Source organism: Oncorhynchus clarkii, chromosome 2 (assembly GCF_045791955.1).
Source record: "Oncorhynchus clarkii lewisi isolate Uvic-CL-2024 chromosome 2, UVic_Ocla_1.0, whole genome shotgun sequence".
In the NCBI taxonomy this organism is placed as follows: domain Eukaryota; kingdom Metazoa; phylum Chordata; class Actinopteri; order Salmoniformes; family Salmonidae; genus Oncorhynchus; species Oncorhynchus clarkii.
Genome location: NC_092148.1, coordinates 42420875 through 42443477, shown reverse-complemented (window position 1 = coordinate 42443477; position 22603 = coordinate 42420875). Strand labels below are relative to the sequence as shown.

The 22603-nt window shown below is 42.2% G+C and overlaps 1 protein-coding gene across 6 annotated transcripts in view; it reads left to right on the top strand.

Annotated features, from left to right (window-relative positions):
- Positions 1 to 22587, top strand: part of LOC139368081 (pseudopodium-enriched atypical kinase 1) — a 258200-nt gene extending 235613 nt beyond the window's left edge. For all 6 annotated transcript variants that reach the window (XM_071106672.1, XM_071106657.1, XM_071106665.1 and 3 more), the window contains 2 exons: positions 3002 to 3753; positions 16062 to 22587. In XM_071106672.1, coding sequence (XP_070962773.1) covers positions 3002 to 3753; positions 16062 to 17393 — 2084 coding nt within the window. In that variant the 3' untranslated portion in view covers positions 17394 to 22587. The remainder of the gene's footprint in view (positions 1 to 3001; positions 3754 to 16061) is intronic.
- The last annotated feature ends 16 nt before the right edge of the window (positions 22588 to 22603 follow it).

Genomic DNA, 22603 nt, shown 5'->3' with positions numbered 1-22603 from the left:
TGGGCCTGATTTTTTTTATTTTTTTTATTTTTTACATTTTAATAAAAAATAAATCCACTGAGTAAATCTAACAGCCCGATTCTCGAGCTGCAACACACAGACATGTGCGGAGTTTGTGCCAACAGACATGGAGATTAATACATCATTATACTTAGCTACCCCGTGTCTACCCCTCCTCCTGTTTGTTGTGGTGCTGACTTTGCTGACTGTCAGCTGTATGTAAGCACAACGAATCCCTTTTTGACTCCGTGTGTTGTGGAAAGGTAAACACTAATTGTTTCAAGCTAACATTAGAGAACATAAGATTGACATTCAGTGGGCTCTAAAGTGCCAGCAGTTCACATGCATTTGCTAATGAACTAAATAAAATGTAAATACGAAAAATAACTGGTCGCATTTGTGCGAGTGTGACATACAGTTGAAGTCGGAATTTTACATACACCTTTTCCAAATACATTTAAACTCAGTTTTTCACAATTACTGACATTTAATCATAGGAAATTGTTACTGTCTTAGGTCAGTTAAGATCACCAATTTATTTTAAGAATGTGAAATGTCAGAATAGTAGTTGAGAGAATTATTTATTTCAGCTTTTATTTCTTCCATCACATTCCCAGTGGGTCAGAAGTTTACATACACTCAATTAGTATTTGATAGCGTTTCCTTTAAATTGTTTAACTTTGGGTCAAATATTTCAGGAAGCCTTCCACAAGCTTCCCACAATAAGTTGGGTGAATTTAGCCCATTCCTCCTGACAGAGCTGGTGTAACTGAGTCAGGTTTGTAGGCCTCCTTGCTCGCCCACGCTTTTCCAGTTCTGCCAACAAATTTTCTATAGGATTGAGGTCAGGGCTTTGTGATGGCCACTCCAATACCTTGACTTTGTTGTCCTTAAGCCATTTTGCCACAACTTTGGAAGTATGCTTGGGGTCATTGTCCATTTGGAAGACCCATTTGCAACCAAGCTTTAACTTCCTGACTGATGTTTCTTCAATATAACCACATAATTTTCCTTCATGAAGCCATCTATTTTGTCTAGTGCATCAGTCCATCCTGCAGCAAAGCACCCCCATAAGATGATGCTGCCACCCCCGCGCTTCATGGTTGGGATGGTGTTCTTCGGCTTGCAAGCCTCCCCCTTTGTCCTCCAAAAATAACGATGGTCATTATGGCCAAACAGTTCTGTTTTTGTTTCATCAGACCAGAGGACATTTCTCCAAAAAGTACGATCTTTGTCCCCATGTGCAGTTGCAAACCCTAGTCTGGCTTTTTCATGGCGGTTTTGGAGCAGTGGCTTCTTCCTTGCTGAGCGGCCTTTCAGGTTATGTCGATTTAAGACTCGTTTTACTGTGGATATGTGGATATTTTCATTTTTATTATGGATATGTTTATTTGTTACTGATGCTCTGCTTCAAACATCTGTTCTTATTAGGTCAGAGTTGAAATAAAAATGGATTGGGAATAAGATGTTTGTACATTTCGTACCTGAACAAATAACGTGTTATATGTTTAATCAACAACAAAAAAATTAAATTATAGAATAATGTCCCTTTGTGTCTTTCTAACCAAATCTTGTTGGTGACTTTGACCATATGTGTAAATGGAATGCTGTCAAGAAAGAAAGTATTCCAACCTTTTATAGATCAGACTCACAAACAGCACGAGCATGCGGGGAAAGAAAACCCTGATTGCACATATTTGTTGTCAGGCCAGCACACCTGATTCAACTGATCAAATGCTCAGTGTTTAACTTAGTTGAATCACATGGGTTAGTGCTGGGCTAAAACAAAACTATACTGCCCCTGGGGGAACAGGAACAGATTGAAACACTGCTTCTGTACATTGATCTGAAAATCATTTGTGTGTGTGTGTGTGTGTGTGTGTGTGTGTGTACACACGTTTCAGGAGGATTTTCCAAGTGAAAGTAGTAGCAAGAGCATTAGTGGCAGGGTCATTCATACATTTGGATTAGGCTAAAGATGGTTGTCTTTAGCGGGATTACAATGGATTTGCAAGGGAAAATGTTAAATACTGTTGTTTTCCTTTAAAAACAAATGTTGCCTCTTATTTCTATCTGATCCTCAGTGCTCATTTCTCCATATCTTGGTTCTTAGACAAGATGATGGATAGAGGCCTCCCAGTCTTGGACAGAATCTTACACAAGTGATAGAAGGCTTGCTTGATTCCCTTCAGGCGATATTCAGATCTTTGGTAGCCTATTTAGCATCTAAATGATAAGGTAGCCAAGAGTATTTTGGATTGGTGTGTACTAACAGATGTTTTCATTTTTAACATCTTGATATCTCATTCAGTGTTTAATGACATTCCAGGCCTAACCAAAATGTCCAAGGAAGATGAGAAGGGATTCAGAACAAGGACAAGCCTACAACTTTTAATGTCTTACAATATATATATATTTTTTTTTACAGTTCCCTGAAGTGTATGCATCAAAGTCTACAATACACTTTCTCTGAGTGACACAATGGCTATTCTTAATGCTTTTTAATTCCCGTCACTCAAGCTGAGTGAGTTTTCTGTGGTCCTTTTCACCCTGACTGTGGACCCCCACCGAACCATCACTCTGGAGAAAAGCTTGAGGGATCTAGGGATTTCTGCCATGGTGGACAAAATTAGGGCACTGTTAACTAAAGCCCGCTGACAAAATCACTTTCCAAGTGCCTCCTTAAGCCTCTCTGAAAACCACTTGAGGAGAGATTTACTTTCGAACCACATGGTGGCTAGTTGGACAGACTTACTACCAGCTGTTCTGTTCTGGTTGGTGTCCTGAATTCGCCCCAGGACCTATCGCAGGGAGGAACTAGGCAGCATATGTAGCTACTGTACATGAGAACTAAAGTATGAGAATACTGTCAGAGGAATAGGGTTGTCGCATGTCTTAGGTTCTCTATACAGGCAAATCGTTTGACTCAATAACTTGGTGATGATGAACTGTTGATGATTGAAACGTGCGTTGTTGTTGTAATCTCTCTTTCCTTTCGCAGGTCAATCCAGAGCCAACATGATCCCGCTGAAGCACCCACGGAACATCAAGGCTTCGGATGACACCCTGGCCGACTTGGACGAGGAGGCCTCCAAAGCCACTCCACCCCCGCTGCCCAAGAAGTCGGTAGCCCGCCCCAGTACAGAGACCTCCAGCCTGGGAATGGAGCTCCCTCTGAGGCCCAAGCGTGAGGCGAAACCCGGGGGTACCAACCTGAGCGTAGCCAACCCCCTGTACGACCTGGACTCCACCTGGGAGACGGGCAGCCACAGCTCCTCACTCAGCTCCGAGGCCCGCGCTCATGACCAGGAGAGTGGGGACTCCCTGGAGAGACCTGTGGTGGCCGTCAACAAGGGCCGAGGGGCCAACAGCCTGTCGTGCCTGGCCTCGGCCCCCAGCGCCACCACGGGGAGGGAGCGGCGGGGCTGCCACAGTGCAGAGTCCCTGGCGGGTAAGGCCCGGACCACGGCCAGGGTGGGCAGCAAACCCCAGAGGCAGGCCCTCTACAATGGCATGGACAGCTGGGAGGAGGTGGTGGGTCGCATCCGGGGGCTGCACACGGACACGTTGAGGAAGCTGGCGGGGAAGTGCGAGGACCGCTTTATGGCCGGGCAGAAGGACCACCTGCGCTTTGGCACGGACAGCTGGTCGCACTTCAGGCTGACCACAGGGAAGCCCTGCTGCGAAGCCGGAGACTCTGTTTACTACACTGCCTCCTATGCCAAGGATCCGTTGGTCAACTACGCCATCAAGGTATGACCAAAAGGTTTCAAAAGGGAGGCCTTTGCACTCTAAGTAGTAGTAATAAAATAATTTCATATTCCTGAGTGATTTATTTTGAGATCAAAATAAATATTGTGAGATCTCTTTGAGCTTCAAGAGAGCAGCTTTATTTAAGTTAAATAGTTTTTAATAAATAAATATATATATATATATATATATATATATATATATATATATATATTTAATCTTCACTTATTCATGAAAACTCTTCTAAATAATCTAGTTTAAACCTGTTGGGCACTGAGTCCTGCATGTCTCTGTTTGCCATGGCTTGGAAGTCACCAGCTCTGTCCTCTCTCAACTACCTTCCCGCTGAAGTGAATTTCTTAGCTTTGAAAATAAAATATTACCAAGGGAATAATTGTATTATAGTAACTATCACATAGCACTCAGTGAAAGACATGCTCTGGAACTTTGACAACTAGTAAGTATTTTTTTACCTCCCGCTTTGATCTGAGTGTGTCAATGTGTAGTTCATACATGCATCATCTATACTGAACAACAATTTTAACGCTACATGCAGCCATTTCAACGATTTTACTGAGTTACAGTTCATATAAGGAAATCAGTCAATTGAAATACATTTGTTAGGCCCTAATCTATGGATTTCAGATGACTGGGCAGGGGCGCAGCCAATCAGAATGAGTTTTTCCCCACAAAATGGCTTTATTACAGACAGAAATACACCTCAGTTTCATCAGGTGTCTGGTCTCAGACGATCCCACAGGTGAAGAAGCCGTATTTGGAAGTCCTGGGCTGGCGTAGTTACAAGTGGTCTGGGGTTGTGAGGCCAGTTGGACGTACTGCCAAATTCTCTAAAATGACGTTGGAGGCAGCTTATGGTAGAGAAATTAACATTCAATTATCTGGCAACAACTCAGGTGAACATTCCTACAGTCTGCATGCCAATCGCACGCTACCTCAAAATTTGAGACATCTGTGGCATTGTGTTGTGTGACAAAACTTCACATTTTAAAGTGGCCTTTTATTGTCCCCAGCACAAGGTGCACCTGTGTAATGATAATGCTGTTTAATCAGCGTCTTGATATGCCACCCCTGTCAGGTGGATGGATTATCTTGGCAAATGAGAAATGTTCACACACACAGGGATGTAAACACATTTGTGCACAATAATATTTTTGTGCGTATGGAAAAATTCTGGGATCTTTTATTTAATCTCATGAAACATGGGACCAACACTTTACAACCACTAGAGCAGTGTTTCCCAAACTCGGTCCTCAGGATACCAAGTGGTGCACGTTTAGTGTTTTTTCCCCCGAACACTACACAACTGATTCAAATGATCACAGCTTGATGATTAGTCGATTATTTGAATCAGCTGTGTTGTGTTAGGGCAGAAACCCAAATGAAACCCGAAATTCTTTCTAAAAATGGCTACATTAGCGTGTTTGTGTGTGGGCTGCCTGCCGGATGGGAACTGAATATAAGCATGGAGCTTGGGATACAGTGCCTTCAGAAGGTATTCACACTTTTCCCACATTGTGTAATGTTACAGACTGAATGCAAAATAATTAAAAGTTGAAATGTCTTGAATCAATAAGTATTTAACCCCTTTGTTATGGCAAGCCTAAATAAGTTCAGGAATAAACATTTGCTTAACAAGTCACATAATACATTGCGTGGACTCTGTGTGCAATAACAGTGTTTAACATGATGTTTTAATGACCAACTCATCTCTGTACCCCATACAATTATCAAACACAGATACAACCACAAAGACCAGGGATGTTTTCCAATCCCTCGCAAAGGGCACCTATTGATATATTTGTATAAAAAATAAAAAAAATTAAAGAAGCAAATGTTGACCATGGTGAAGTTAGTAATAACAGTTTGGATGGTGTATCAATACAACCAGTCACTACAAAGATACAGGCGTCCTTCCTAACTCAGTTGCCGGAGAGGAAGGAAACCGCTCAGGGATGTCACCATTGAGGCCAATGGTGACTTTAAAACACTTACAGAGTTTAATGGCTGTGATTGGAGAACACAGAGGATGGATCAACAGCATTGTAGTTACTCCACAATTACTGACCTGAAATGACAGAGTGAAAAGAAGGAAGTCTGCACAGGATAAAAATATGACAAAACGTGCATGATGTTTACGATAAGGCACCACAGTAATACTGCCAGTATGAGAATACTTTCTGAAGGCTCGTAGCGGCTGCATTATTTACGTGGCAGAAAAACACTCAGCGCTCCACAAAGCACTTCAAAGCCTTCTCTCCACGTTAAGGGCCAGGCTCAAGAGAAGGAGTGGTTTTCCCGGGCGATTTCCCTGTGAGAAATAAGACAAACAAGAGCATCCACATGCAGTCATAATAGCCTAGCGACCCAATTAAAAAAGTTTCCACCCTCCATAATATCAATGTGCCCCAGTTGTGTGCAGGAAAATAGCGCTCTCTGCTCCCTCAACACATCAACAAAATAGATCTGTTTATGCATTTGAGTCATGACTATTTAACAGTGTGTTTATTATTCGCAGTCAGTCAGCTTTTCACAGATTTGCAGGAGTGCGTCATATCTCCAAGGTTTTTGGAAAGCAATTTCTATTTCAAGGTTAGGCTTCTGATAGCTCTATACTTGATACCAATTCAATGCATTTCAATTGAACTTCCTTTGGGAAAAATCACTCAGTTCCATTCAAGTCCATTTTTTGAATTAATTCAACTAGGCAAATCAAATTCAAATTGAATGTCAATGCAGTATGCATTTATGATAATAAATTGATACCAACCCTGGTTTGTTATTTAGCCTTATTCTCGCAGAGAAGTGTACCACGGACAGTGTGACTATTTCTAGCATTGAATCACTTCACAGTTCAAACAACCCTGTGGGTGCAAAGAAACTGTCACACTGACTCTCATCAACTCATAAGAAAGGTGATGAGGAAAGTAAGGAAATAAAGGAAATAAAGCTCTAGGCTATATAGAACTGTCAGGGTCACTCATACCTATTATTTTCAGTTCAAAGGAAGGACACCGAATGCCTATTACCATTTAGATGAAGTTGTTGTATGTCCATTCTGTTTTAGTTTAGTCATCAGTGTGCACTTCTAGATTTGTTGTCCTGTTTCCCAAGTAGGCAAACTTTCAGACAAACTTTGATTTGCCCAAAATAGCCACAACATGAATTTGTTATTGTAATAACCATCCAGTAACAACTCACCAATATGAAATACAACTATTGTACAACTATAGTACAACTGAAAGCCCAAGGGTTATGCTGTCCTATATTTCTCCCTGTTTAGACCATTGCATGGCAAATGGTCCAGAAACAAAGGACAATGCCCAAGGACTAGTCAGGCCTTCCCCCTCTGAGCAGCCAAAATGTATCTCTGTTACAGTATCTAGAGGACTGACTGATAGATACCAACCAAGGATACTATATAATTATCCTTTCTAAAACTTGTTCACTGAGAATAACTCTAATGCAGTCTACATGGGTGTATGATATCTGTGGTAACTGTTCTCTGAGGATAACTCTGATGCTGTCTATATGGATGGATGATCTCTGTGGTAACTGTTCTCTGAGGATAACTGATGCTGTCTATATGGGTGTATGATATCTGTGGTAACTGTTCTCTGAGGATAACTCTGATGCTGTCTATATGGATGTATGATCTCGGTGGTAACTGTTCTCTGAGGATAACTGATGCTGTCTATATGGATGTATGATCTCTGTGGTAACTGTTCTCTGAGGATAACTCTGATGCTGTCTATATGGATGTATGATCTCTGTGGTAACTGTTATCTGAGGATAACTCTGATGTTATCTATATTGATGGATGATCTCTGTGGTAACTGTTCTCTGAGGATAACTGATGCTGTCTATATGGATGTATGATCTCTGTGGTAACTGTTCTCTGAGGATATCTCTGATGCTGTCTATATGGATGGATGATCTCTGTGGTAACTGTTCTCTGAGGATATCTCTGATGCTGTCTATATGGATGGATGATCTCTGTGGTAACTGTTCTCTGAGGATATCTCTGATGCTGTCTATATGGATGTATGATCTCTGTGGTAACTGTTCTCTGAGGATATCTCTGATGCTGTCTATATGGATGTATGATCTCTGTGGTAACTGTTCTCTGAGGATATCTCTGATGCTGTCTATATGGATGGATGATCTCTGTGGTAACTTGAATCTGGACAGGATGAACTCTGAGGTTTTATTGTCCTCAGGATTTCTGTTTTATTTCCATTGGTCTAATCCCACACACAAGCTCTTAAATGATGTGGCCCTCTGTTGAGATAGGGCCTGGGAGTGTTTAGGTTACTGTAAACGTGGCATCGTTTGATTGGTGAATGGGGGTTGGTTTTGGGTTGAGAGGTTACAGTTTCAGATGTTATAATTGGGATGAAATGCCTTTTTCTCTCTATTATTATGTGTCCAGTTAATGGAGGAAGGTTGTATGATCAATTCTAATTTCCTAGGCCTCTGGCCTAGTAGGGATCTCTTTGTCCATGCTTTGACTTCCAAGTTAACCTTACGATCAATATGCCTAGAATTATGCTTTAATGTCAGTATTGCCTTGTTTAAGAGTATTCCTTTTATATGAATCCATTCATTTGACAAAGTAATTAAATACACTTGTATGTAGAATTCCATTCTCAGACGTTGCCTATTACTGTAACTCAGCTTACATATTACTAAATCATCTTTCTGGAGTCAGATAAACATTTTATAGGCTAATTGCTTCGTCTTATTACTAGCCGCATGTGAGGCATTTATAATATCATATATACATGTCAAATGAATGATTGTCTCAGTCAGAGAATGTGGCCTGTTGGAGATTGGCTGCTCCCTGTGTTCTATGTGCTTTGATCAAAGTGGGGAGAATGAGAGCGACAGTGAGCTGCACATGGTGTCACTGGGGGTTATGAGAAGAGAAGCGCTCCCACCAATGCTTGTGACAGCGGGTACTCTCCTCTCCCAGCTTTGCACAAGATGATGACATGAACAATGATGCACATCTGAAGAAAGGGATGAGACATAGAGAATCTCTCTCTCTCTCTAGCTTGCTCTCTCTTTCTCTGGACCTTCCCTGTGGATTTAGAGAGGGAGCAAAACATTTTTTGACTGAAGTTACAGAAATCTGTTTTTCACAATCTGACAGTGCTCTATCAGGGCTTCTTCAAAAAAACAATCATATGTTGATCGTGGACCCTTAGAGGAAATTCTATTTCTTGCAAAGTTTTGTAAAGCTCTGGTTTTGGATTTGGTTAATGCATATTGTATGAGGTATGTGACGCCTCTGTACTTTAGTCTAGTGCATTCACAAAAGTCCTAAGCCATTGCAGCATCTATAGCATAAAAATACATCAAAATACAAAAACCCTGAAGCTCAAGGCAAAACTAAAGAATGAATCTAGAGGTCGAAAGAAATGCACATCTGTTTAGGTGAGGTGCTGGCTAGCGGAGTAGAACACTGACAAAGAAGAGGAGAGTCTCACACTCTAGGAGCTCAGATGCAATAGTGTTACAACCTAATATCCAATGTTTCAACAGACAAGCTGTCTTCGTCAGGGTATAATGACAAACACTGCGGTTCACTAGTTTATATAGTGTCAAAGGACAGACACACAGGTGTCTGTAATCATGGCTGGCTGTGGCCTGATATCATTGGTTAATTCTCAGATGTAAAAATAACGTACCAAAAACATGGATGGGATAGCATACGATTTATAGATACAATTTAGCAACATAAGCCTACAGACATTTACAATAGCAAAATCACAATCGCAAGAATGGCTTCAGATCGAAGTCTACGTTGAGAGTGAGAGAAGCAAGGGTCTTTAAATTAAGATCCAGGCAGCCTCTCGTTTTAACAATAAATAGTCTCCCTCTCCTAGGGAGGGTGACATGTTCGATGCCGATATAACGTAGGGGTCGAAATCGAGTGGTTTACTTCCAAGAAGTTGGCCGCAACTGGATAAGTCGAGTTTTTGCACCAAATGGTGCTACGATGCTCCGAGACTCGTACTTTTAATTCGCACTTTGTTTTACCCACATCATTTTTTACCACAAGGACAAGTTATAGAAAAAAGTAGTAGCCTGATCTTGTTTGAACCACGTAGTCTATTGTTTGAATTACTTAGTATCTCTTTCAAATGACTGAATTGTTCTTTGTCTAATTATGCCTCATTTGTTATGCAGCTTGTCAGACCGCGATGCCTGCAGCCATCCGTTGATATGACAGTTCTTTGACAGCCTAAAACAGTGCTGCCTTTGATTGCCCGAGTGTATAAGTAGGCAAGTGTGGTGCGAGGAGCAGAGCATAATTTCACCTCCAATTTTGCTCTGGTAATGCTCAGCCACAAGCTCTGGGCATGCTCTGCCTGGCATTTATCATTTCCTTTATCACTATTATTTTCACTAGGCCTATTCAGTTGTCATTATTTAGCCTACCCCACCCACAGTAGCCTATATATAGTTTATATTCTACTTTCTACGATACGTGGAGGTTTTAGATAGGCAATACATAGGCTACTGTAAAATATATATTGTTATTTCTTGGAATAGAAACACCATAATATCAATACATTTTAATGAAGCTAAAATATCTCAAATAAATCCTAAATAATAAAGGCCAGTATCAGCTTCTTTTCATGAATTAAAGGGAATAAATTATATCAAGCTGCAGCGATCAAATGATTTGCACACAGCAAACACCAACAGGCTTCACATGTGCATTGAGCGTGGGAAATGCTCGCTACAATTGAAATATTATACTCATTATAAAGACAGAAAAATGCATGTAAAAGCTTGATTACATAAAGGAATATTAGTGGGAATACAGCCATAATATAAACAAGAGAAAGGAGAATGGAATATATTTAAAAAGATAAACATTGAAAAATATGTTGATGAAGCAGCCGCCGTGTGTGGATGCTATTTCTCAAAATCTATTACTTTTAAGTAGGGACCGGCACAGAGTCCAGTAGGACAGTCTCACATGGCTACAGAGTAAGTAGGGACCGGCACAGAGTCCAGTAGGACAGTCTCACATGGCTACAGAGTAAGTAGGGACCGGCACAGAGTCCAGTAGGACAGTCTCACATGGCTACAGAGTAAGTAGGGACCGGCACAGAGTCCAGTAGGACAGTCTCACATGGCTACAGAGTAAGTAGGGACCGGCACAGAGTCCAGGAGGACAGTCTCACATGGCTACAGAGTAAGTAGGGATCGGCACAGAGTCCAGTAGGACAGTCTCAAATGGCTACAGAGTAAGTAGGGACCGGCACAGAGTCCAGTAGGACAGTCTCACATCACTACAGAGTAGAGGTCGAATAATAATAATATTTGTAATAATGGCAATTACAACAATACTGAATTAACACTTATTTTTACTTAATATAACACTTACTTAATATAATACATCAATAAAATCAATTTAGCCTCAAGTAGATAATGAAACATGTTCAATTTGGTTTAAATAATTCAAAAACAAAGTGTTGGAGAAGAACGTAAAAGTGCAATAGAGTGGGGCAAAAAAGTAGTTAGTGCAAGAAAAAAAAATCCAGAAAATCACATTGTAGGATTTTATGGTGGAATTATGTGAATGAGGCCCGACCCACGTCTTTTTCACTCAGAGTTAACGGAAATGAATTCAACACAGTCGAGTAACAATACTACGTGATTTGAAAGTATTTATTGAATCAAATATTAATTTGATAAGGCATAGCTAAAAAAATATTGATTTTAATGCATCCTCAAAGGAGCACTTGAGAGAGAGAGAACCATGCATAATGGATGGATTTGGCGGACGGATTGCTAAATAAATCCTTGCATTGCAGGGATCAACTTGCTGTGGCAGTTTTGTAGCCTCTTGCAGTAGCAGTACTAATAATAATAAACGATTACTACCTTGCTATTCTGTGCAGACTGACACAAACTGATTTAGGCCATTTCGAACACTTCAAGCTACCATGAGTCAAAAGCCACCAACTGGGCAAAAAAATGTCAGAGGTGTGCACAGATTATTTTGACAGTAATATTGTGTAGAGTTGGTTTTATTAGCAGGAAGAAGTTTAACTAATATCTAAATGTGGGGTCTTTGGTAAACAAAAGTGCTTTCAGAAAGTATTCACACCCCATGACTTTTTTCACATTTTGTTGTGTTACAGTCTGAATTTAAAATTGATTAAATTGAGATTTTTTTTCACTGGCCTACACACAATACCACATAATGTCAAAGTGGAATTATGTTTTTAAAAATATGCATAAGTTAACCATTTTTATAAGCTGAAATGTCTTTAGTCCGTACATATTCAACCCCTTTTTATGGCAAGCCTAAATACCTCATCTCTGTACCCCACACATACAATTATCTGTAAGGTCCCTCAGTCGAGCAGTGAATTTCAAACACAGATTCAACCATAAAGACCAGGAAGATTTTCCAATGCATCAAACATCCCTTTGAGCATGGTGAAGTTATTAATTACACTTTGGATGGCGTATCAATACACCCAGTCACTACAAAAATACAGGCGTCCTTCCTAACTCAGTTGCTGGAGAGGAAGGAAACTGCTCAGGGGTTTCACCATGAGGCCAATGGTGACTTTAAAACAGAGAGTTTAATGGCTGTAATAGGAGAAAACTGAGGACGGGTCAACAACATTGTAGTTAATCCACAATACTAACAGAATACAAATATTCTAAAACAAGGCATTACTGCAAAAGAATGTGGCAAAGCAATTAACCTTTTGTCCTGAATACAAAGTTTTATGTTTTGGAAGAAAACCAAAATATGTACCACTCTCCATATTTTTATGCATAGTGGTGGCTGCATCATTATATGGGTATGCTTGTAATTGTTCAGGACTGGGGAGTTTTTCAAGATAAAAAAATAAATGCTATGGAGCAATGCAAAGGCAAAATCCTAGAGGAAAACCTGGTTCAGTCTGCTTTCCACCAGACTCTGGGAGATTAATTCACCTTTAAGCAGGTGCATAACCTAAAATACAAGGCCAAATCTACACTAGAGTTGCTTACCAAGAAGACAGTGAAAGTTCCTGAGTGGCCGCGTTAGATTTTCAAGCAGATTTAAATCAAAACTCTATGGCAAGACCTGAAAATAGTTGTGTAGCAATGATCAATAACCAATTTGTCAGAGCTTGAAGAATTAAAAAAAAAATATTGTGGTGTGGAAAGCTCTTAGAGGCTTACCCAAAGAGACTCTGTTATTGCTGCTAAAGGTGATTCTACGTATTGACTCAGGGCGTTGAATACTTATCTAATCAAGATATATTAGTGTTTTATTCATATTTTGTTTTACAAATGTTAGCATTTCTCTTCCACTTTTACATTATAGAATTTTGTGTAGATCGTTGATCAAAAACTAAACAAAAGTGGGAAAAGTCAAAGGGTTTCAATACTTTCTGGGCATATTTACCAATCAGGGCATTCAGATCCCTTCACCTTTTCCACATTTTGTTACGTTACAGCCTTATTCTAAAATGTAATAAATCGTTTTTTCCCCTCAACAAGCTACACACAATACCCCATAATGACAAATCAAAAATATGTTTTTGAAGTATTTGCAAATGTATTAAAAATAAAAACCAAAATCACATTTACATAAGTATTCAGACCCTTTGAAGCACCTTTGGCAACGATTATATTATCAAGTCTTGGTTATGACGCTACAAGTTTGGCACACCTGTATTTGGGGAGTTTCTCCCATTCTTCTCTGTAGATCCTCTCAAGATCTGTCAGGCTGGATTGGGAGCATTGCTGCACAGCTATTTTCAGGTCTCTCCAGAGATCTTCGATTGGGTTCAAGTCTGTGCTCTGGCTGGGCAACTCAAGGACATTCAGACACTTTTCCCGAAGCGTGCTTAGGGTCGTTGTCCTGTTGGAAGGTGAACCTTCGCCCCAGTCTGACGTTCTGAACGCTCTGGAGCAGGTTTTCATCAAAGATATCTCTGTACTTTGTGTCATTCATCTTTCCCTTGGGGCCTCCAGAGTGGCGCAGCGCATACGGCTTCACTACAGATCCGGGTTCGATCCCGGGTTGTGTCGCAACCGGCCGTGACCGGGAGACCCATGAGACGGCGCACAATTGGCCCAGCGTCGTCCGGGTTAGGGGAGGGTTTGGCTGGCCGGGATGTCCTTGTCCATTCGCGTTGTAGCAACTCCTGTGGCAGGTCGGGCACATACACACTGACATGGTCATCAGTTGTACGTAGTTTCCTCCGACACATTGGTGTGGCTGTCTTCCGGGTTAAGTGAGCAGTGAGTCAAGAAGCAGTGCGGCTTGGCAATGTTGTGTTTTGGAGGACACATGCCTCTCGACCTTCGCCTCTCCCGAATCCGTACGGGAGTTGCAGCAACTGTAACCACCAATTTGGATATCACGAAATTGGGGAGAAAAAGGGGTAAAAGTTACATTTTTTTTGTATCTTTCCCTCGATCCTGACTAATCTCCCAGTCCCTGCGACTGAAAAATATCCCCACAGCATGATGCTGCCACCACCAAGCTTCACCGTAGGGTGGTACCCCAGACGTGACGCTTGGCATTCGGCATTCAGTCCAAAGAGTACAATCTTTGTTTCATCAGACCAGAGAATCTTGTTTCTCATGGTCTGAGAGTCTTTAAGTGCCTTTTGGCAAACTCCAAGTTGCCTGTCGTGCCTTTTACTGAGGAGTGGCTTCCGTCTGGCCACTCTCCCATAAAGGCCTGATTGGTGGAGTGCTGCAGAGATTATTGTCCTTCTTGAAGGTTCTCCCATCTCCACTGAGGAACTCTGTCAGAATGACCATTGGGTTCTTGGTCACCTCCCTGACTAAGGCCCTTCTCCCTCGATTGCTCAGTTTGGACGGGTGGCCAGCTCTAGGATGAGTCTCTGTGGTTTTAAACTTGTTCCATTTAAGAATGGTGGAAGCCACTGTGTTCTTGGGGACCTTCAATGCTGCAGAAATGTTTTGGTACCCTTCCCAGTTCTGTGCCTCGACACAATCCTGTCTCGGAGCTCTACGGACAATTCCTCCGACCTCGTGGCTTGGTTTTTGCACTGTCAACTGTGGGACCTTATATGGACAGGTGTGTGCCTTACCAAATCAATTGCATTTACCATAGGTGACTCCAATCAAGTTGTAGAAACACATCACGGATGATCAATGGAAACAGAATGCACCTGAGCTCAATTTCGAGTCTGAATACTTATGTAAATAAAGTATTCATGTTTTTTATTTTTAATGCATTTGCAAAAATTTCTAAAACCTGTTTGTCATTTTGGTGTATTGTGTGTAGGTTGATTAGGGGAAAAAATATTTAAGAAATTTTAGAATAAGGCTGTAACGTAGCAAAATGTGGAGAAAGGGAAGGGTCTGAATACTTTCTGAATGCACTGTTTGTTGCGCTAAGAGTTGTACAAAGTTGGTAGAATCTTAATAAAAATTATTCACAGCTGTAATGGCTGCCAAAGGTGCGGGACAGTTGAGCTAACGTAGGCTAATGTGATTAGCATGTGGTTGTAAGTAACAAGAACATTTCCCAGGACATAGACATATCTGATATTGGCAGAAAGCTTAAATTCTTGTTAATCTAACAGCACTGTCCAATTTACAGTAGATATTACAGTGAAAGAATACCATGCTATTGTTTGAGGAGATTGCACAGTTATGAACTTGAAAATGTATTAATAAACCAATTGGGCACATTTGGGCAGTCTTGATACAACATTTTGAACAGATAAGCAATGGTTCATTGAATCAGTCTAAATACACTGCTCCCATCTAGTGGCCAAAATCTGAATTGCGCCTAGGCTAGAATAATACATTATGGCCTTTCTCTTGCATTTCAAAAATGATGGTAATATCTTTTACCGTATCTAATGTGTTATATTCTCCTACATTAATTTAACATTTCCACAAACTTCAGTGTTTGCTTTCAAATGGTATCGAGAATATGCATATCCTTGCCTCAGGTCCTGAGCTACAGGCAGTTAGATTTGGGTATGTCATTTTAGGTGAACATTTTAAAAAAGGGGCGTATCCTTAAGAGTGTCAGGGGTGTGAAGACATACGCAATTTATATGATTTTTCTTTCATTTTGAAAATGCGGAGTACGTTGTGTAGATAGATGGGGGGGGGATTGAATATATAATCCCCTTTTAGATTAAATTAAAAGGCAGAAAATGTGTAGACTGCAAGGGGTGTGTAAACGTTCTCTAGCGACTGTACATATCTTAGTAGTGGAAATTGTTGTAGATGTTGACTGTCTTTTTCTCTCTCCCTCTCCCTTTCTCCAGATCTGTCGGTGTAATGTGAAGGAGAACCAGCAGCAGTTTTTCCACAGCCTGGCGGTGAGACAGAGCCTTGCACTCCACTTCAACATCCAGCAGGACTGTGGCCACTTCCTGGCCGACGTCCCCCCCCGCCTGCTGCCCTGGGAGGAGGAGGAGGAGGAAGAGGAAGACAATGAGGAAGGGCAGAAAGAGACAAAGGATAAAGAGTCAAGGAGGAAGAAGGAGACTGTCGAAACAACGAATGCCATGCAGAACAGGCATGCCGAGGATGCCCAGATCCCAGGCCACCACATGGGCACCACCGGCTGCCTGCGCAGCCGAGTGGTGGTGATCACCCGTGAGGTGCCCTTCCAGACCGTTGCTGACTTCGTCCGGGAGGGCGCAGTCCGGCACGCCCGCAACCCGGACCTGTACGAACGTCAGGTGTGCCTGCTGCTTTTACAGCTGTGCTCGGGCCTGGAGCACATGAAGCCCTACCACGTGACCCACTGTGATTTGCGTCTGGAAAACCTGCTGCTGGTGCACTGCCACCCGGGAAACCCCTGGAACTTGGACCTGCTCGAGCCCAACAATAACAGCAGCAACAGTGCCACCTCCGGGGCAGGGGCTGCCAACACGGCCACCAACGCCACCTGCCCTGCCCGCCTCATCATAAGCAACTTCTCCCAGGCCAAGCAGAAGAGCCCCCTGGTGGTGGACCCCAGCGCGCTGTGCAACCAGTCTCGACTGGCGCCCGAGATCGTCACAGCGACGCAGTATCGCAAGTGCGACGAGTTCCAGACAGGCATCCTCATCTACGAGATGCTGCACCGGCCCAACCCCTTCGAGGAGACACCCGAGCTGAAGGAGAGGGAGTACACCTGGGCTGACCTACCGCCACTCCCGGCCCGCTCCCTCTACTCCCAGGGCCTGCAGCAGTTGGCCAGCCTCCTGCTCACCGTCAACCCCTCGGAAAGGATCCAGATGGCCGAGGCCAGGGCCTGCCTGCAGTGTCTGCTCTGGGGGCCCCGTGAGGACCTCTTCCAGGCTCTCAGCTACACCAGTGGCCAGACATCAGGCACCAACTCCAGCCAGCATGAGACCACCCTCCAGAACTGGCTGGACCTGAAGAGGACACTGATGATGATCAAGTTCGCAGAGCGCTCGTTGGACACGGGCTGTGGCGTGAGCCTGGAGGATTGGCTGTGCTGCAAGTACTTGGCCTTCGCGACCACAGACACGCTCAGCCGAGTGGTGCGCATCCTCCAGCAGCAACACTCACAGTCCCAGCATCTGACCCAGTCTCAGCAGCACCTAACCCAATCCCAACATCTGACCCACTCCCAACCGCTCTGAGCTCCATTACTCACTAGCTTCTCACCGCTCATCCAATTCTCTCTGGACTCGTGTCGTAATGCTAACAGATCTTACCCTCTCGTCTCTGTCCCTTCAACAACGCAACCAAACCATGAGCGGAAAATCTATGGTAAAAAACTGTAATAAATCATTAGCCTTATTGTGGACTATGACATTGTATGCAGTGCTCAGATGTTTGACCAGTGTATCTTTTCTTTTGGTGGGAAAAAGTGTAGGGGGTGGGTGTTATCAAATTAAACCTGCTTCAATGTACGATGAAGTACTCGGATGAGACAAAAAGTGCTTTGATACTACAAACTGGCAAATAGTCCTCGCTTGGTAAAATCTCAATGAGCTTCAATGAACAAGTAGGAAAAAAACATAAACCGTCAAAAAGGATGCTTGAATTGCTCTCAGCTGGAGTTGTCACAGCGACAGGTTATCTCCACATTCAATTCAATGGGCCCCGATCTGAAGATCCAATCTCCTCAGACTTGAGTCTTCTTTCACATTATTAGCCAATTATTGTACAGGTCCTCTTTGCCATGGTTTGTTTTTTCAGTTCACAGTATGTGACAATAATACGGCAGCACTGAGACTGGACATACGCCTAGTGATAGTGACCACATAGCCCAGCCAATCTCTGCTGGCTCCAGTTGCTCTGACATCCCCTTGTTGTCTGTGTGTTTGTGTAGCCACCTCTCAAAACTGTCTCAAAGACATGAGTCCTATAGGGATTTAGCCTTCAGATCAGAGCTATCCTAACTAGAGCTGTCACCTTGAACTAAGACGTTTGAATAATGCAGTTGAGTTTAGCTTTGAATGGATTTCAAGATAGAATGTCAACGTGCATAGTGTAGGGGTCATGCTTGCCCCAATGCTTCAGCTCAGTCCTAGTCTAAACATCTCCAATAATCTTCTCAGCGCTCGCCCACTCCCTTTCACTGTCAACCATTACTGAGGGGGGAGAAAGGGAGGGTTGAGGCTCCAAGGACGATTGATTAAGAATACAGGCTCCTCAGTTCCCCAAGGAGGACAGACACCCAGCCCAAATTTAGCATTACATCTTCTCCTCTACCATAAACTAAACCACCCAATAAGGAGGAAAAACCTCCTTATTCTTAGGTACATCGTTGGAATTATTTTTCAACCACCAAGTGTGTTATGCAAACCGAGAATCGCCAAAGTTCTGCCCCGCAGTCTCCATTTTGACAATTGTGAGAAATACATTGAGGCGACAAGATTTTAGATGTTTATATAAGAGGCATCTGTTTCAGTCCATCAAGGTGAATGCATTGTAACACAGTCATTTGAAGTGCCCTTACCACTGCTTAAATACAGTACATGATGCAATCAATCCAGGCTGCCATGTTGCTTCGTAGTATCATTGATGAGAAGTTAGACAATAGTCGGACATGAAAGCACTCCCAATGTAATTTGCTCGTTTTTAAGCAAAGCCAGAACTTCGAATACTAGGAAGTCTGTTTTAGTTGTGTGTTTAGTGGACAAACACTATTTTTCCTTTGGATATGTGCAATTCATGTAAAATTTTATTATGAACTATGAAAATGACTGTACTTAAACATGTACGTAGCCTACTTTTATCACTTTTCAGTTATTCTCGCTTCCATTATTATTTCTGGCACATAACTGGCAATGACGTTTAGCTGAAAAGGCAGGATTTAGTCTCAAACCCTGATGTGGAACTTGTTGTGGTGAGCTCAGACAACATTATTGCAGCGCGTAGAGGGACTTTGATGTTTCAGGGGCTGCTTGTTGGGTTTTCTTTTTTTTGTATTTGTTTCTAGTCTTTAATTATACTTTTATTTGTTAATATAAGATGCTTGTGTGTTTGTAATTGACTGCTTCTGGCCTGGGTGATATGATCAATGTTTTGCACATTCAGTAGAACTCAAGCGTTCCTAAGCGCCGGAATGGAAATGTAGAAGCAAAACGGAGTGACAGGTCGTAATAAAAAGCAGTTCTAGCCTGGTAACACTGCTCAGTCTGGATTAACCAGGCTAGTTCCAGCCCTCGTGGAAAGAAACACGCTGTGTTTTGCTCAGCAGCAGCACATGGAATGTAGGAGTCTCTCTGGACTGGAGTGAAGCTTTGGTTGGAACTGAAAGGATCCCATGAACCTGGACTTATTATTCCCAATAGACTGTGTTAGCCACTCAGCCTCCATTTTGGGGCGTTTCACTAGTTAACCACTATACATGACAAGCATTCCCGATCAATAGAGAATGGCCACTGCCTTAAACCCCTGCTTCCTGCACATCTAACCACACCACCCAACCACTGAGATTCATATGCCTATTGTCCCATCACTATATATCCGTTTTATGGGCTGCCATGGGAACTCACTACAACTGTTGCAGATACATATCCATCCCTCTGCCTCATCAGCATTGGTGATGCCACTGCACACAGTCAGCTTGTGGTCCATTATAGCCAAATGAATGAGCGTTTGGCTTTATGGCCTGTGTCTGTCTGCCTGGAATCAATGCAACTGAAATACATGGCTTACGTTGGCTTTGCTTCTATCAGTTAGGGGGCTTACTGAAGACAATAGAGACCGTTTGTGTGCTTTTGTGGTTGAACAATGTGAGAGATTTCGGCAGATCCCACATACTTTGGACTCACAGGTTGACGTCTCTAGCAGTGCTAGTTCGACACAGCAGATCCCTATAATAAAGGATTGTAATAATGTCAAATTATAGTTGATAGCTTGACACAAATACCCAGCAGAGTACCCTGATATTTTTTATTCTGTAACTCTCTAGATTTATATGTCCACAATGGGAGTGTGCAATGGCCTCCGGCATAACAGATCTAATGGGGTTTACTACACACATTGCACAACAGATTTCTAAACATAACAGGTGTATGACTCTGAAAACACATATTTGGGATTCCTCTTGTAATGTTTCGTCATCCTGTGCGTGTCCATGCAGGTTTGGTTTCTCTTACTAAGTATGGAACTGTTTTACGTATTCACCTCTACTCGTCTAACAGCATCCTGTGAGAAGATGGCCAAACTCTGCCATGGTTTCCTTTCTATATCCAAATGAATAACATGGCATAGCAGCCAGACACTCACTACCTTGGGTCAGTGGCAGAGAACTACTGGGAACTACTGTGAGGAAGGGATCCTGTGTATTTAGATGTAGGGTCAGATGTGATGTCAAGGACATGGAATGGTGACTTTAGGTCAAAGAGGAATGCATGTGGACTGCACTGGTGGCTGTCCTTGTATCTAGAGAGTCAACATTTATATTATCTAATGTAATCTATAATCTACACTATTTACAGAATTTACAGTGCACCACTATCGGTCGGTCTGTCACGACAGACAAGATACCATCAGCTTGACTTTTTTGTCTCATTTGTTTTGGGAGAAAACTGGTGAATAGTTTTTTTTCTGTCCAGAAGAATGTTGTTATAAAACTATAGTGTTCTCACCTTTTGGAAAAAAGAGTGTTTGCATACAGATTCATGTACAGTATTTTTCCCTCTTGTAAATGATCGAGTTAAACTACTTTAACAGCCAGTTGAGAGGAGGGTTTTTGAATGAATAACAAACACCATTAAAAACGCATTGTTCATGGATAGTGTTGCCAACAGTGAGTTCGCAGTTTTTTATCATTGCATTTTAATCGCCACTGAACATAAAAAGTAAACTCTCTTGGCTTTCTATATATGTGTGTATCTCTTGGCCTATTGCCATTTTATTGTTGATCAAGTAACCGATAGTAACACAACAATAAATGTATGTTTTTATATACATTGTGTGTGAGACCCCATTATTGCCGATCTGTGTCATCCGCTTGCATGTCCCTCTTGTGGTGATGAAGTGTATCAACCGACCTAATACAAGGGCTGCATCCCGATAGTCTAGTTGGCTTCCTTATGAGGTAGGATCCTCCCATTGACTCCTTTCCACTTATTTGCACTGCCGTAACAAAAGCAAGACTGGAGAAAGGTAATACCTTGTAGTTAACCACTATGTTGCTTTCACGTCGTCTGTGCTTTCAGATTATCCGGGCAAATGAAGGAGATGACACACTGGGGAGAAGCCACTCTAGACTATTAACTGTGGTTTTGTCAGTTCATCTGTGTGAGTTGAACGCTTGTTCATTGTCAGTCTCATATAAGTGAAAGGTATGTACAGAGCTTAAAGACACTTGTGGCATCTGGATATGTTGGGCATCATGATGGAAACATCAGAAATGGGGAGAGCCCAACAACAGAATGGTGTGGGCGTATACCGGTCATTACAAATATTAATGTGTGTAGATCGCTGATTGGCCAGCTCAATCCTCCTCAGGAGGATGACATCATCCTTTATGAGGAAATAGCCAGATTTTGTGAAAACGTCGGTTTGAGATTAACGTTTGAGGTGGGGTTTTTTAAGTGGTTTTTTTTCTCCAATTGATGCTTTGGCCAGAAATACCAATATATGAGTCGACAACATTATTTGGGTACGAGTTAAGAGAATAGTAACTTTTAAAAGTGCTTTTTCACTGGACAGTTTAACATTTTATTTTAAAGTACAACATACTGTACAGTACAGTACTAGATATCAATATTTACTCAGCATTGACCACAAGGTGGAGACATTTGAAAACGTTCCAGAAATATGACAACGGAGCCTATGGGGCAACGGCATGTTCCTGTAGCCTCAAATCCACTGCCATTGTAAAAAAAATATATATATGACTGTCGGAGATTGATGCGTTGTCAGTGCTGGTTGATGGACAAACATTATTATGATGCAACAGTCCATACAGTCTCTAGCACACTGTCGTGTCATAATAACGCTTGTCTGTGGGCCTGCCTGTCTGTCTCTGTTTATCCGTCTGTTTATCTGTCAGTCTTTCTGCATCTTGACACAGTCCCTCAGAAATGAAATGTATGATTATAGACTCTTGATCTGCTCGAGACAAAATCTAATGGAGGACAATGAAATGTTGCATATACAGTGGGGCAAAAAAGTCCTGGAGTGGCCTAGCCAGTCTCCAGATCTCAACCCCATAGAAAATCTTTAGAGGGAGTTGAAAGTCCGTGTTGCCCAGCAACAGCCCCAAAACATCACTGCTCTAGAGGAGATCTGCATGGAGGAATGGGCCGAAATACCAGCAACAGTGTGTGGAAACCTTGTGAAGACTTACAGAAAACGTTTGACCTCTGTCATTGCCAACAAAGGG